This window comes from Scaptodrosophila lebanonensis, unplaced genomic scaffold (genome assembly GCF_003285725.1).
Source record: "Scaptodrosophila lebanonensis strain 11010-0011.00,11010-0021.00 unplaced genomic scaffold, SlebRS2 tig00000123-arrow-arrow-pilon, whole genome shotgun sequence".
Lineage (NCBI taxonomy): Eukaryota > Metazoa > Arthropoda > Insecta > Diptera > Drosophilidae > Scaptodrosophila > Scaptodrosophila lebanonensis.
This window is the reverse complement of record NW_022060581.1, coordinates 426931-443757: the sequence shown is the minus strand read 5'-3', so window position 1 is coordinate 443757 and position 16827 is coordinate 426931. Positions and strand designations below refer to the sequence as shown.

The 16827-nt window shown below is 42.2% G+C and overlaps 2 protein-coding genes across 3 annotated transcripts; one reads left to right on the top strand and one right to left on the bottom strand.

Moving 5' to 3' along the window:
- On the bottom strand, positions 1-8347 carry LOC115628717. 2 transcript variants are annotated; one of them, XM_030524913.1, is made up of 10 exons: positions 8141-8347; positions 7583-7898; positions 4761-4940; positions 3629-4383; positions 3411-3563; positions 2065-2949; positions 1259-1993; positions 1053-1186; positions 859-990; positions 1-786 (listed from the first exon to the last, which is right to left on the bottom strand). In XM_030524913.1, exons 2-10 carry the CDS (start codon positions 7770-7772, stop codon positions 237-239), a joined length of 3714 nt encoding a protein of 1237 aa, XP_030380773.1. In that variant the 5' UTR covers positions 7773-7898; positions 8141-8347; the 3' UTR covers positions 1-236. The 2 variants fall into 2 exon arrangements, with proteins under 2 accessions (XP_030380773.1, XP_030380774.1); XM_030524914.1 differs by having other exon boundaries at positions 3629-4266.
- A 607-nt stretch (positions 8348-8954) lies between these two features.
- LOC115628738 (malate dehydrogenase, mitochondrial-like) lies at positions 8955-10350 on the top strand. Its single transcript, XM_030524942.1, has 3 exons — positions 8955-9083; positions 9164-9371; positions 9440-10350. The coding sequence occupies exons 1-3, from the start codon at positions 9006-9008 to the stop codon at positions 10177-10179; spliced, it is 1026 nt and encodes a 341-aa protein (XP_030380802.1). The 5' UTR covers positions 8955-9005; the 3' UTR covers positions 10180-10350.
- The last annotated feature ends 6477 nt before the right edge of the window (positions 10351-16827 follow it).

Here is a 16827-nt window from a genome sequence, read left to right as displayed (position 1 = left end):
TATTTTTTCGTGTGTGTATGGGTTTTGTTTTATTTACTCGGCATTTGAAATTTAATTTCAAAGCTGCAAGAATTTATGTTTGGGAGGCACAATGCAGCAAAAGTAATTCAAAGTCATGATGAGGCCTCCTCCTTATCAGTTCCTGACACTTTTGTCACTTTTGTATCCGTGTGGTTGTTGGCTGTTGTTGTATTTATATTTGTTGTAGTTTCTGTCACGCCTACCGCCCACAGCTGCTAGAAGCTCTCATTCAGTGATTGTATCGGCGCATCGCTGCTACTCATGTCGCCTCCTATGGGACTATAGTCGGGGCGTGGGTCGCGATACTTGTGGAATAGGCCGCGCACTTTATTGAGCGGTGTTTGGAATGGCTGTGAAATATTGGAGGGGAAATTCAAACCACCACCACCACCCGCAGCAGCAGCACCACCACCACCCGCAACAGTCGAGTCTGTAGACATTGTTACAGGCACCGGCACCGTCTCAGTTGTGTGACTCTTTTCGATGACATATCCATTTTCCAGCGTTAACTGCCCCGAGGTTATTACTGGTGGTGTGGAGCGTGGCAGGCGTAGCGGCTTTGGTGGCACCGTTGGCGTCGCTGCGCTACGACGCGGAACCACAGCATTTAACTTGGGCGTGGCAAATATATGTTTCGACAGCACAATCGACGATCCGTTGTCTGTGGAAAGATTGGCGCTGCTGTGTGAGCTGTTCGGCGCTTTAAGCGCGGCGGGCGTAAAGACCGGTTTGTGCGCCTTTTGCACGTACTTGGGCGATGGGAATCTAGTGGCGAAATGACACAGAGTTTGAAAATATTGCTCGTGATTAGGCCATTGCGTTGCAGAGTGCACTTACAGATCCATTTCGGCGGGCGTAAAGCTCTCCATGGCTGCTTTCCAGGCAAACACACGAGGATGCGCCTCCTTCACAATGTCCAGATGAAATATCGCATTCAGCACATCCAGATCGCGCTTCGTCGGCTCCTTGCTGTAATAGTATAAATGATCTTAATTATTAAGTCCACAATAAATGCAAACTTTCCAACCTACCCAAAGATGAACAGCTCATAAGGTGGCTCCACATTGTTGGACGACGGCACGGGCGACAGACTTTGCGGGGGCGTCATGAAGACCTCTTCGTCGTCTTCATCGCTGGCCAAAACCTGATCAGCACTGCAGTCAAACTGTAACACGTGAATAGCATATGTTTAGAATATGATACAATGAGATATTTACCACCCCCCTCCCCGACTTACAAAGAATGCATCGTCGTCGCTGTCATCGTCGTCGTCATCATCGCTGTTGCTGCTGCCGCGCCAAACGTTGGTAATGGGAACGGGCGCTACAACCGCCAAACTAGGTGGTGCAGCGGCACGTAACGCGGCCGCAGCTGCCGCCGATAATACTGCACCACTGTTCTCCACAGGAGCGATTTGAGCACGCAAGGATTCTGTGCGCTTGCGCCGACTTGTCTTGCGACTCAGATTCGGATCCCATTGGCAGGGACAACATTTTTCCGCATCCCAAGCGGCCGCACAGAGTTCTTCGGTCTTGAGCGCATCCGGCAGCTCAACTTGGGGCGCCTGCTTCAGCATTTGCAGCATGCTGGCGCAGACGCAGTCCAAATGCTCACGCCGATCGCCATGCAACTTAAAGAGATTGTCGAGCATGACGTGCAGCTGTTGGCTCATTTCGGGAGTCAGTTCCTGCGAGTGCGCTATGTAGCTGGCCACCAGATGGGCGATCCTGGAGTGGACCTTGCTAAAGTCGACGGTCATGAAGCGCGCATCGTCCTTGAAGCTCACAATGAGCGATTTCAGTCTTTTCAGTTCGGACAACAGGGTGTCATTGATGGAGACCAAATTGCCAATGTTGTTTATGAGCGTCTTGGTGATGCGTTTCGCGAACACTTGCAGCGATTTCTCCACACACGTGTACGGGGTCATCACCTGCGGAATGGAGGTGGTGGTGCTGGCAGAAGCGAATTCAGCCTGCAACAACGACAAAATTGTGACTTCATTCCAGTGAATGATTCATTAAATTGCAATATATAATACAATACCTGCGAAGATGTATTCAATGTGCCCGTCTTTTCGCGCTCGCTAACCATATCCAAGTAGTAATGCATTTGTGCAAAGTTCCAGGCCTGATCCGATTTCTCGGTGAAAAAGTTTTCGAGTTGTCTGAGGCCCTCTGGGGATGCAATATTGACAAAGGCATCGAGAAAGTCCCAATATTCGCGCCACTCTAAATCTTCCTGGAGCGCCAATTGCCGACCCACCATCTCGAGTCCCTTCTCAATGTCCGAATTCTTGATGTGACGCTCACGAAAGCTGTCATTGAACGTTGACACAGACACATTGAATGTGCTTTCTGCCGCAGGTATGCTGCCGGGCGATTGTATGCCAACGATCGGTGACGAACAGATATCACGGTATGCGGTAAATAGTTCTGATTTTGTCTGACGCATCGGCGTCGATGGCAGACTAAATGGTTGCTTGATGCTCTGCTGATTGTTATTGTTGTTGTTCTCCAACTGTTCCAAGTCATTGCACGGCTCCTCGCCGCTCCCACTGTCATTGTTCGGCAGTGGTCCCAACTCCTCCTCCAGCATCTCATCCAGATGGTGGTTGCCATTTTGCTGATCCACATGTGCCAGTTTTGGCGATGCTGCCGCCAGCGGACTGAACAGCAAGCGTCTACCTGTGGGCGATGAATGGTTGGCGGCCCCATCGCTTTTGTTAAATATCGACTTGGCCGGCGTCTTCATCGGCGAAATATATGGTGAGCTGGCCAGTGGTGAATGCTGTGTGCTGCCCAAGCGCGGTGGCGTCTTCCAGCGACGATAAAAATTCTGTGCTTGATCTCGAGGCATTGGCCCGGCCAATGCGCTAATGGTCAAGCTAACGCTAAGCGCTTCACTATCGTCGCTCTTGCACTGCAATGTCTGTAAAGATAAATGTATTACGTCAAATGCTTAATAGAGAGCTCTCCGCATATTGAATTGAATTTCTTAAAAATGCATATTTCCTATTACAGCTTTGGATAAAGTCGTCCGATTTGGCTAACATTTGAATATATGTTGCAATATTCTATATAACCACCACACCTCAAATGTGGCGAAGCATAACATTTCCGATGGCCGCTACAATAATGAACTTATTTGCGGTTTCAAATAAACTTGTTGTGCATATAGTTAAGCCAAGTCTACATGACTAGTTTATTGCTCCGAGCTGTTATGGTTCGAAAGTTATTAAGGTTCATACAGACGGACGAGCGAACGGAAAGAAATGGCTAGTTATAGAAATGGCCAGGTATAATTGAATCGATTAGACATCCAGTTGGTTTTAATACGGTTCTACTTTCAAGAGAGCAACAGTATTGGTTCAACAGAGAAGTAATACTCACCGGTGGTTCGTTTGGCGTAAAGGGTTGGCCTACTTGTGGCGGTAACTCGTTGCCTACGGCACGTAGAACGGGCACATAGTAGGGACCGTTTAGCAACAATTCGATTTTCTTGGTCACCATGGGATCTGCGTTCGGAGCACGCTGGCAAATGATCTGCAAGAGAGAAAATTTGGGAATTAGAGACAGCTAAAGAGAAGGCGTTTATTTGTAGTACTTACATGCTTGGGAAGCTGGTGCTCCTTGTTGTAAAGGGATTTGCATTGGGGATATGATGTGAGGACCTCGACAACAGCCACATGTCCGTTCTTGACGGCAAAATGCAGAGGCGTCTCGCCCCGTCCCTTGTCTGGTATGTTGAGATAATAATCTAGCAGATTATCATTGAGAGCCGCACACATTTCCTCGCTAGCCTTCAGGCCAGCATATAGCTGCGTGAATTTTGGATCTGAGATGATCTTGAGAATCAGTTCGGCGACACGCGCCTGATTGCTCTGGGCACATATATGCATGGCATTATAGCGATAGCCCTCTTTCAGGCTAGTGGGTGTGTCGCCGCTGCTGATGAGAAAGCGCGGATTCTCCCACACAATGCGCTTCACGCGCTCATAGTTGCCCGCCTCGATTAGCTTGCGAAAGTCGGCGAGCTCCTGTTTTATGGGCGCCCGAAATGGCGGGCGCTCTGCATTTAGTGAGGGCAGTATGTCCCGGGCAGTGACTGAAGAGGTGGTGGCACCGATGCTGTTGTTGCTGCTACTGCTGCTGCTGTTGTCGCCGCTGCTGGTGGCACCCACTAGGCAGGCGAAGCCGCTGCTGGTGGGCGAGGAGGAGAGAATGGCGAGCGTTGAGGAGCTCATGCCTGTTGGCGATGATGAGTATATATTTTCGCTACTGTTGTTGCTGCTGCTGCCACTGCTGTTGTTGTTGTTAGTCCCCTTAAAACTAGCTGCTATGCTTGTTGCTAACTGAACGGGTTCTGTGGAAACAAAACACAAGTAGCTAGTTAGTTTCCATTTTTTTGTTAACGAAAAACTAAACTAAACCACATAGCTATTGAATACCAGAAAACCCCTTCAAATCGAACACTATCGACAATTCAAAAAGTATTTTGGGAAATACTTTGTTTAAAATTAAAGAGCCCTAAACCGCCTTAGAGGTGCTCAGAAACTGACAACTCGAGATCTAGCTTTAATTCTTGGGACGCATTCGTCATCTGCCTAGGTCTGTCCTCCTTTCAATCGTACCAGTTGTGAAGCAAGCGAACAGCGTTCCAGTAGCCCCGTCATTTAATACTGAACGCTATACGCTTGGTGAATAATATATGTACAAGTATATTTGCGATTATTTACTTACTGCTCAATGGCTTGGTCTTGCCGAAGCGCTTCAGCGACTGAATGCTCTCGAAACCGAACTGCACATAGCTCTCGGCCTGCTCACGATTGGGGAACTCCCGCAGACGCGCCTCCTTGTAGTGTCGCAGCACATCCAGGGCCTTGGATTTTTCCGTGAAGATCAGCCAGAGTGGCGAGTCGGCTGCAATTGAATTGGAAGAAAACGACAACTGTCAACACTTTCTGTTTTTGTTTCGTTAGCCACTATTTTGTTGGGCGATCATCAGCGATCACGCCATATCGCCATAGCTCGCTTTTGGCACACGCGGCGCAAAGAACGCGACACACAAAGCGAGGCGCGAGAAAAATCTCAAGCAAAACAAATAATTCACAAGAACTGATGAGCACATGTGGGGGCGTGGGCGGCATAGACAGGGGAATGGCGGGCATTCACGATGACAATGAGGTGGCTAGAAAAGCTTTCCGAGCATGCGTGTGACGCATTTTCGATTCGTCCGCGTTCATTGTGCCCCACAGCACCTCTTCTTCTCTTGCCGCAGCAGGCAAGGAGAGGGCGGGGGATGTGAGCAGCCTGGCAATCGCTTGGATATAAATATGGCAGCTAGCGCACTTGTTTATGGTGGGTGTTGTTATTGTTTTTAATGCTGTGCGTACTGAGGAAGACCCACTGCTCTTCTGACACACAATTTTTAGCAAGGCTCGAATTATAAATAAATACACAGCAAACACAAAATACTAACCTAATCGATCGCTAAATAAAAACTTGGCAGAGCAAAGCTAAAGTCTGTAAGCAAGTTGGATTTGATTAAGAGATAATTTTGAAAACTCTCAAGAACTGACATCTCCCCTCTTATCTGTATCTTGGTAGATCAGAGCTAAAAGGATTTAACACTTTAATAATATGAGATAATTTTGAAAACTCTCAAGAACTGACACCTCTCCTCTTATCTGTATCTTGGTAGATCAGAGCTAAAAGGATTTAATACATAAATATTTTTGAAAATCTGCAAGAACTGAAATCTCCTCAATACGCCGAGTTTTTTTTGATAATTTATTTTGACATGATATTGTGTTATTTCAATCAATTTCTCAGAGATATATCTACTCAATATTTCTGAGATACCTTATGAATGCATTAGAAAAAATGTCAAGCTGAAATCGCTTAGAAATTAGAGCTAGTTTGACGTATTTTTGTTCACCATTTCAGGTATATGTGGACTATAAATTCTTTAGAAGAATATAGAGCTCTTTCAACCCAAATTCTAGGAAGTTCAGGCAAAAACTTCTTCATCCATGTATATACATACATATGTAAATATGGTAAGAAAAATGTCTTGGAATGAAACGGTCATCGACAGGCTCAGGGTTTTTGAACTGCTGCCTCACCATCCTGCCGTCCATTCATTCACCACGCAATTCTGGGGGTGTAATGAACCTATTTAAAATTTTGCTATTGTTTTTATTTTGTTTACTTTCTTTTTTTTTTGGCTGCCTTCTTCTTGTGGCTGTAAACAGTTTTTTGTGCTTATTTAGCAAGTGCATTTAATTAGATTAGCCTAGCCTACCCTATTGGCATTTGTCAGAGGGCAGGGCAAGACCATACACCTAATTAAATTGCAATTGTTGTCAGACGTCGCGACACAATGACGTTGGCTTCTCCACCACATATGTAAGCCTCTACCTCCGCCAATGTAGGCGGCACTCCCACGTCTGGCAATGCGAAGGTCGTCTCTGGCGATGCGTGACATTAGCGCCAGCAGCAGAGGCAGTTGAGCGTGCGCTGTGGAGAGCAAAGCGGTTGCCAATGCGCGCAGTATTCATCAGAAACTAGCTAGGATTTTGAACACTCAAATCGGCCATTCTATTGTAATTTAGAAGACTTTTCATGGCGAAAATATCGAATACAAATTAATAAGTACTAGTGTTTTAAAGATTCAAACAATAATGACTGGCTATTTGAATATACACCCCAGCCATTATCTTTAGTTTAGTCTAACAATGCAGAATTACATTTTCAGGAACTGACAAGTCTTGGATGATAGTTTTCCTAACGATCCAGCTAGTGTTTCAGGAAAAACTTGTAGGTCAAATACTGAAGATTAACAAAATTCTGCCAAAGAACTTTATCAGAATGTAATTTATTAACTTTTCAAAAGAACGTGAAGATCGTTTTAAAATATACATATATTTTAATACAAGATTCGATTGATGTTTTGAAAATCAAAAAAATCTTTAGATTTCTTTGGTTCAAGCTTGCGGTTCATTTGCTTATAACCGGAAACAAGTCAATTCTTTTAATTACTATAACCATGATAATTTCAAGTTAGTGCCCAACATTGCTTTTAATTACGTTAAGGTTTTTAACAAACACACATAAATAACATACATACATATGTATCTTAAAAATGTTTTCTCTTATCAAGTCTATAATGATAAACGGACTCTTTCAGCTTCAGGCAATGCCAATGGAATATAGTACATATGTACATACATTTAGATATGGCAAGGCGATTTTAATACGTACATAAATGTACATATGTATGTATACATGCATGTATGAGTGAGATCGCAGTTCTGTTTAAACTCGCCTTCAGATCCCAAGCACACACACACACACACACACGCATGCATGTGCGAGTGTATTTTTATATTTGTTTCGTATGGCTTGTGCGAATAAAACATGCGTAACAAATACAACGGTTACTATACTTACATACATATGCATGCATACATATGTACATGTGCAAGTGTATACAAACGAGCGACGTAAAGAATAAACGGTAAACGCTTAATGCGGACGAAGCGCAGCACAGCAATACTTACGTGGATAATCGGGATCCTCATATTTGGTCGAATTCAGCTCATCTCCCGTTAATATAATACTGGTCCCGCCGGATGACGGCATCTCCAGTGCGGGCTTTATGTTGACCGCCGCAATGGAACCCGCACATTGCGCTGCATTGCCCTCGAATCCCGATTTCGATGGAGGTATATAGACGCCAAAGTAGGACATTAGGCCGATGCTGTTGATGGTGTTGTTGTTCTTATTTTTTGGTTGTTGGTTGGGCAACTCTACGCCACGAAGCGCGCCACTGCTGTTGATATGAGCGGGCGGGCGGTGAGGCGATGAGGTGGGATGCTGGCGGAACGAAAGCAAAGCAAAACGTAATGCAAAAATGGTAACAACAAACAAAACAAGGCAAGAACAGAGCATGGCGCGGCAGCGAGCAATTCCGCGAATTTCAAGCAGCGAATTGCAAAGTAAAACATTTAAAAAAAAAAAATAATTTTTATGAATATGCCGTTATGCCGCTGCCGTCCATCATCGCGCGATTGTGATGATGATGGCGACGCAGCAGAGGCCCAGCGATGGCGTCTCACCTTTTAAAACAATACAGCACACACTTGCGCACGCACAAACATTGATGTTGGGTTGTTTATTGTGTTTTTGACGCGGAACTTGTTCAATTTAGAAGTCGATGTAGGAAATGTATTAGTGCGCTAATGCATATATAAAGAAATATACAAAAAAAAACAAATAAATAGCGCGTACGTTTTCAACAAATGCACAACAACGCGCGTTCGCGTCCGTAATATTTAGCCTACATCTAGAACTGCGAAATTAGGCAGCTGTCAGTGGGTCTTATCGATAATATATCGAACGACAGAAAGACATCGATGCCTGCATGAATCGGCGCAACAATTATTCAAATAATAAATTCTGCAAACACATGTTTCCCGGCTTGCATTATAAAATATCTTATTTATTGAAATAAGCAAGTACATTATAAATAGCACAATATATGTGCTTATGCCTATTCTTGTCTGGTCGATGTCTTATCGATGAACACATCGCCGCTTTTGCGTGCGCTAATGAAATTAAATTGGTGTGACCATATTTAACACGAACAGCAGTTGCGCAAATCAATTACATTTAATTGTGTAAATAATCACAACGAAAAATGAATAATTTGCTTATGCTTATAAGCTCATTACGAACATTTTACATTATATTTAGCGGAAATATTTTAACATTTATGGGCTTGCAGTTAACCAAATAGATGGGTAGCTTATTGCAGTGCTGCCACATCGTGAGAAAAAGTGGAAATATTGTTTGGCGCTTAAGCATACATTTGAAAAATTCAGCGTAGGAAGCGGCGCCGTAAAGTTACCCAAATATTTTAAAGTGACACAATTTATTGATCAATTATTATATTTTTTGGATCTATCTCAAAATTTATAGGCAATGTTTAGCTCGAAATCTCAACCGCGAGTGCTGCGGCAATGCTATCGTTGTTGGCAACTAACACAGCCCGGTCAGCTGGTAAGTGAATTATCCGGCCTATGGTTTAGTTAATTCGCAACCTTTCGTCCTTTCCGCTCCCCGCCTGCACAATAATGCAGCGCACATTCAAGGTGACCGTTGTAGGAGCCGCCGGTGGCGTTGGCCAACCCCTTTGCATGCTGCTCCGGTTAAATAAACTGATCACAGAGCTGGTGATGCACGATTTAAAGGAATGCAAGGGCGTGGCCACGGATATATCACACATATGCACACAACAGGATGTGAAGAGCTATGCCGGAGCTGCTAATTTGGGCAAGGCTATAAAATGTAAGCGTGTTGCTCGAACCAATCAATTGGACTAGAAGTGTGATGAATCCATATTTTTGCTTTGGCAGGTGCCGACATTGTCATCCTGCCTGCTGGTCTGCCCCGCAAGCCCGGCATGCAGCGAGATCAGCTGTTCGATGCCAATGCCACAGTGGTGGCTAAGGTGACCCAAGCAGTGGCCGCCAATGCGCCGAGTGCCTTGTTCGCGATCATCACGAATCCCGTGAATTCGCTCGTCCCCATGGCCGCCGAGATTCTCAAGCAGGAGCAGGCCTATGATCCAAATCGGCTATTCGGTGTCACCACACTGGATGTGGTGCGCACTGAGAAGTTTGTCAGCGACTATTTGAATGTGCAGCCGCAGAAGGTGAAGATACCCGTAATTGGGGGACATTCCGGCATCACCATACTACCCGTCTTCTCGCAGTGCAAGCCCGTCTTTACCGGCGAGCCCGACTGCATTGCCGCGATGAAAAAGCGCATTCAGAATGCCGGAAATGAGGTGGTCAAGGCCAAGGCCGGCAAGGGTTCTGCCACATTGTCGATGGCCTTTGCGGCCGCTCGACTCATGAACGCCATGCTGCTGGGCCTGAAGGGCGAAAAGGGTCCGCCCGAGTGCGTTTTTGTCGAATCTAAGGTCACGGAATGTCCATTCTTTGCCACACCCATCGAATTTGGCCCAAAGGGCATAGCCCAAAATTTGGGCTTGCCCGAGCTGGACGACACTGAGAAGGAGGACCTCAAAAAACTTATACCCGAACTCAAGATAGCCATCGATGCGGGCGTTAAGTATGCGAAGAGTTTGTAAATATGGGGAGACAAACTTTAAATTAGTTCGGGCGGAGATCAGAAAATATTTTCCATTTGATAAGCAGCGATTTATCAACAACAGGATGTGAAAAGGAAAAAAGGAAAAGGAGCTCAGACCAGAAAAAAATATATAGAAATTAAAAATGTGCTGTAAACTTTGTCCATTTAACTTTTTCTCAGCCTTGCTCAAGGGTGGGGGGGTGATGTCGGGTAAGGGGGTAGAGTTGGGAGGAGTGGAGGGGCGAGGAATTAAATGCAGTTTGCGACAGCGACTCTAAAAGCGAAATTACACAACAAATGCTGCACAAATGGAACAAAAAATTGTTGCAAGAAAGCAGCAGAACGGGCGGGCGGGCCGTCGACCCGTCGGCCCGTCGGCCCGCCGGTCGGTCGGCCAGAGCAGAAAGCCCATAAAAGCAATTACCATTAATCAGACACAACCACACACACACACACACACACATATACAAATGTACACACACAGGCGCAGAGAACAAGAGCCGGCAAGGAGACGCGCAAGGCAGCCAGCCAGCCAGCCAGGCAGCCAGTCGGGCTGTCGATCGATCCTGAAAACAAGTTCCACCAAGCCAACAACCATCGAGCAGGTTCAGCTTCACAGTCCCTTCTCCTTCTCCTTCTCCTGCTCTTCCTCTTCGCCTTCAGCTTCGATTGCGTCTTGGCATCGGTCTTGGGCTCGTTCTACTTGCTGGGGGAGCCAAGTGGCGTATCCAAAACTCTCAATTTCTTATTTATGAGCCACGACGAATGCGACGGCGATATGGCGGCTAAGGACGATGCGGGACGTGGCGAGCACTTTTGTCAACCGGGTCCAACAAATTGTTGCAATTGCCGTTGCCTGCGCCATCCGTCCGTCCAGCCGTCCGTCCGTCCGGGACAAGACGCTTTGACAAATGATCGCTGATAAGGCGAAGAGTAAAAAACAACAAAACAAAAATAACACAAAAACGGAATGAGCGCAAAAATGAGAAATAAAAAGGAGTAATGTGAGGTAAAAATGGTCGCCTAAGTGGGCCAACACTTTGTATGCGCTACAAAAAGATGGATAAGCAACCTCCAAGCTTTCAAATAATTAAATATCTATCATTTTGTCTCTTTGTCTGTCTGTCTGTCTGTCTGTCTATTTGTCCATTGTGTGCATGTATGTATGTGCCCTACGAATTTTCCAAGACTGCTCTTTTAGAATTAAATTTGGTGCTTTATCTAAAAAATAGTCTCCAGTTAAGGTCCTAATGTTTTCGGAGCATTTTGGAGTAGTTCTAGCAAATATAAAAATATAATTATTTAACCGTTGTGAGTCACAAAATAATGCCTATTATAGAACCAAATCGAATGCTTCTACAAAAGTCAAAAATAATTATTTAAATTTTTAATTTGTCTGTTTGTATGCATGTATAGTATGAGCCCCGAGAATTTTTCAGCCTTAGCCCGAAGACTTCTCGTGTATCATAAAATGGGTGCTTTATCTTCAGAGGAGTGCTGGAAAATATAAGAATATATTTATTAAATCGATGTGAGTCACAAAAGAGTGCCTTTTATAGAAACAAATCGATTGCTTCTACAAAGCCAACCAAAATATTCCTATTTAGATTCGAAATGTTTGTGGAACTGCTGGAAAATATGAATATATAATTATTCAATTTGTCTGTTTGTTCATTGTATGCAAGTATGAACCGCAACTATTTTCCCGACTCGTGAGGTGGAAGCATCATATTTTGAATTTAGACTCCGTACAATGTTTTGAAGATATCCTTGACATTGCCGCCACAAATGATGCAATAGTCTTAATACACATCTACAAATGCATTGGCTTGGAAGATATACTCACTCGTATTAAGGTATACTTCAGTTCTCGAAATGGTTAAATGGAATGAAAAAATTAAAACATTGCTGAAAAGCAAAGAGTATGTCTAAGGAGAAAGTCGTGTTGAATCTAAAGTTCTTTTTAATGACCAATGGTCAAGAGTATTTTGTAAAGCCTAATTGGAAGCGACTGCTGCAGGAATACGATATTCGAATACGATATAAATGTGTGTACTCGTAGTGCTGAAAAGTCTTCAATATACTTGACCACATAAAAGAAATAATAAATTAGTTTAATACTGACTAGAAACCTAACTAATAAATCATCAATAAATATTCATCTACTACTATATCCACTCTGACTACACGACTAGCTGGGGCGCCATTTAAAAGCCCCTAAGGAGTCGAATTCGGTATTATTGTAATTTTCTTAGGTTTGCAGAGTTTTGAAGTTTTTATGGCGATATCTGTACATTTGAATAAAGAAAAAAAATAAAATAAATAAAGGCCCAAGGAAGACTCTTTAGGAAGTGGAATTGGGAATCTACTGAGTTCAATGCTGACAACGAATTGAAATAAGATATATATAAGAAATATAAGATATATGCTATATATTCCATATTTTATCTGGAGAAATAATTTTTTGCCATTCTTCAATTAAGACTCTTCAAAGAGTGGAACTAAGCTGCTTCAAAAGATATTGGGAATCTGACAACGAATTGAAATCTATACTAAAAATTCTATCTTGATCAAAATGAGCTATAAGATATATACTATATATTCCATATTTCATCTGGAAAAATAGTTTTTATGCCATTCTTCATTGAAGACTCTTTGGAGAGTGGAACTAAGATGCTTCAAAAGATATTGGGAATCTGACAACGAATTGAAATCTATACTAGAAACTCGAGCTTGATCCAAATGAGATATAACATATATACTATACATTTCATCTGGACAAATAATTTTTTGCTATTCTTTAATGAAGACTCTTTGAAGAGTAGAACTAAGCTGCTTCAAAGGATATTGGGAATCTAATAAACTCAATGGTGACAACGAATTGAAATCTTTACTAGAAACTTGAGCTGGATCCAAAAGAGTTATAGAATAAATATTATATAATCTGTATTTCCTCTGGATAAATAATTTTTTGACATTCTTAAATTATGATATTCCAAGTGCATCGAAAAAAGCAATGAAAGATTTGTAATATCTGTGCTATATTATTTAAAGTGCCACTCTCTAGTAACAAACCCCCTACTTTCCCTACAGTATTATGCCTATTGGTACTATATCTATTGGTACTATATCTATTGGTACTATATCTATTGGTACTATATCTATTGGTACTATATCTATTGGTACTATATCTATTGGTACTATATCTATTGGTACTATATCTATTGGTGCTATATATTTATAGGTACTATCTTGGTACTATATCTATTGGTACTATATTGGTACTATATCTATTGGTACTATATCTATTGGTGCTATATATTTATAGGTACTATCTTGGTACTATACCTATTGGTACTATATCTATTGGTGCTATATATTTATAGGTCCTATCTTGGTACTATATCTATTGGTACTATATCTATTGGTACTATATCTATTGGTGCTATATATTTATAGGTACTATCTTGGTACTATATCTATTGGTACTATATCTATTGGTACTATATCTATTGGTACTATATCTATTGGTACTATATCTATTGGTACTATATCTATTGGTACTATATCTATTGGTACTATGTCTATTATGTTTCAACACACGCTGAAATCCTTTGTATTCTGGCCTTTAACTGCAATTGAAGTTCTTTTGTGTGGCAGCAGCCTTAATTGCTAGTTGATGGGACCCGGTGGTGTAGGGTGCTGGGCCCGGCACATGTAACATGGAACATGTGCACTCAAGCGAACGGATACGCTGCATGCCATAAACAAATGCGTACAAATTGCAAATTGAAAACCAGGCGAAAAGGCAAACCCAAGCCGAGCCGAGCCGAGCCAAGCCAAGCCGGGACCAGCCAGTCTCCAGTCAGTGAGGCAGGCAGGCAGGCAGGCAGGCAGGCAGGCGCTATTTGCAGACGAAGGCCAAGGCCGAGGCAGTAGAGCTGCAGCTGAATGGGCCGTAGGGGGGAGGGAGGGGAGGACTGATATAAATAATATATGCACAGGTTGGGTGAGGGCCGACAATGGGCTGAGGTTGAGGGATCGATTTGTGCGCAGATCTGCACTTTTAATTGTTTTCAATGCAAGCTTGGATTGCTCGAAAATAACGGTTCTGGACAGAGCTTAGTACTGCTGGCGCCGTCTTGAAACTCTAGCCGCAAGCTGCCAATGGACAGATGTGTGTATGTACGAGTATGGTTGTGGTGGTGGTGGAGGTCCTTGCAAAAATTGCAAAGCTACTGCTACTGCACTTATCTTGAGCTCGCAATCAGGGTCAGGTCGTGATCGGCAGCCCTCGGTCGGTCGGTCGGTCGATCGGTTGGACGATCGGTCGCCTTTTGTTCCCTTAACTTCGCCTTCGCACAGTAGCCAGGGAGTGGACAATTGTGTTTCGTTGAAACTTGAGACCACTTTATTTGTGTGCTTGCCTGGTCTGGCCTGGCTTCGGCTCGGGCTGGCCTGGAACCCGGCCACTTGGTCTAGAGAGCTAACAAAGCGCCGCCATCCTCCTCGACCTCGGCCACGTCCTCATCCTCATCCTCTTCGTCGTCGTGTCAGAAGTTCACACAAAACTTGTGAACTTGTTGGCAGTTCTTGTGTTGCACTGCAGCGGCGCCGGAAGCTGTTCAGACAGCTGCTACTTACTGCCTAGCAATTAGCTTCAGTCCACGCCAGATCGCCATATTGGGCAGACATGCAGCTACCGATACCGATGCCGATTCCTCCACAGAATGTTAGCCAAACACAAAAGTGTCGCGGCAATCCCACTGCGTCCCACTAGCACTGCACTACAAAGTTAGGCACAGACTGTGCCAACATTTTAGGAACACATTTTAGGGCGCAAAGGAGCTGAAAGTATTATTATTATTTCTATTCACAATAATACAAAAAATATATTGGGAGGCAGATATTAAGTTTAGTATCAATACTATATGATCTATGGCTAAATTATTGGGGAAGAGAAAAGCCGATTAAAATGACATTTAAACAGTTTAAAGAATATAAACTACATATTAACTAAGTATGTGTGCAAAGTTTAGTTGAAATTGTTCTGTGGGCAAGGAATCCAAAAAATAAAATAAACTCGTGCAGTCTAGGAACCAGAAGAGTCTACATGCCAAGTTTGGTCCATGTGGGCTCAGCCGATGCCAAAATACAGGCGTTCATCCAAACAGACGAAATGTTCGCGCTTTTAAAAGGACAGACCTTTACCTTGTTTACAAAAAACTGTGCTGTTACTACAAATTTGCTGATTTTCGATTAAGGCCCTCACAAAAGGTAGAATAACTGCCTAAGAACTTTCATTTTTTAAAATTAATATTTAATATTTTATTTAAATTAATATTAAATAATACGCTGGAATTTTCAATTGTCGTCATTTCGTTAGGACACTAAGTGCTGTCTCTTTTTTTAACAGATTAATTTTTTAAACAGTAAAAACAGTTGAAAATATATAAAACCGATTCCGTATTTATGTGCAGCACTATTTGCCAAAAACTTACGCCTGAAAAATTTTGGATATAACTCCAAAATGTATTGCATCAAAAGAGAATGGCAGTTGAATGGGAGTTGTAAGCGGTATAATTTTTGAAAAACGTAGGGGTACTTATCATGTTTTTAGTGTGTAAGTTGGTAGACAACATGATATAAGAACATAAACATAGTTATAGGAACATAACATAGTTTTGTAAACATATATTTAGTTATAGGACCAATTGCATAGTTATGGGGACTTATACATAGTTATAGAAACAAATATATATATGTATGATCAGGATGATGAGACGAATCCCAGTCGCTATGTTCGTCCGTCTGTTCGTCTGCCTGTTACAATTATTACATTCCACACAGTTTTGAAACCATCGCGTTGACAGTCTTCTATATGGTGGACACAGATAATATGTGGAGATCGTTCATTTCATAGTAACGACACAATAAGGAGTATACAAATATATGTATAACTTTATAAATAATATCCAAATTGCACTACAATTATTTTCTTGAAGCCTTCTTTGTTATTTATTTATTTATTTTTTTAATTTTTTTTCTGATATTAATTTAGTCTTATTTTTTTTTTTTTAGTTTAAGAAAAAAACATAAAACCTGTGTTAGGCGACACATTGAATGGGTATATCTGGTATTTATTAGCAAGTAATTAATATGCATATGTTTCTTGATCTGAAATAAGCAGCTGGAAATTTGAATTGAAATTATTTATTTATTTATTATTTATAAGAGAGAATGTGTGCTGCCTTAATAAACTATGTATATATATTTTTGTTTAAATACTAATATAGTATTCAAACATACTGCTATTGAAAAAAGTTCACCTTTTGGTATCAATTCTAGGCCATATCTGGTATAACTGATATATTTCTTGAATGAAAATAGCCGAAAAGTTGAATTGAAATTAAAAATGTGACATCATCGAAGTCTAGTTTATTTAGTTCATTTCGAAATATTTAAAAACTAAAATTGTATTCAAATATATAACTTATATTATGCATATATATATATGTATTTAGTGAGCTGAAATAGCCGAAAAGTTGGATTGAATCCAAATTGAAAATGTGGCATCATCAAAGTCTAGTTTATTTCAGAACTAAAATTGTATTCAAATTATTGAAATACACTGCTTCCGGTGGAA

Excerpts from the sequence above, each read along its gene's own strand:
- LOC115628738 (XM_030524942.1), top strand. The coding sequence starts at position 9,006 with ATGTTTAGCTCGAAATCTCAACCGCGAGTGCTGCGGCAATGCTATCGT. Across the intron at positions 9,084-9,163 it reads TAACACAGCCCGGTCAGCTG|CGCACATTCAAGGTGACCGT; the intron begins GTAAGTGAATTA and ends ACAATAATGCAG. Across the intron at positions 9,372-9,439 it reads TTTGGGCAAGGCTATAAAAT|GTGCCGACATTGTCATCCTG; the intron begins GTAAGCGTGTTG and ends TTGCTTTGGCAG.
- LOC115628717 (XM_030524913.1), bottom strand. The coding sequence starts at position 7,772 with ATGTCCTACTTTGGCGTCTATATACCTCCATCGAAATCGGGATTCGAG. Across the intron at positions 4,384-4,760 it reads CAAGACCAAGCCATTGAGCA|AACCCGTTCAGTTAGCAACA; the intron begins GTAAGTAAATAA and ends TTGTTTCCACAG. Across the intron at positions 1,187-1,258 it reads GCGACGACGATGCATTCTTT|TTTGACTGCAGTGCTGATCA; the intron begins GTAAGTCGGGGA and ends CACGTGTTACAG.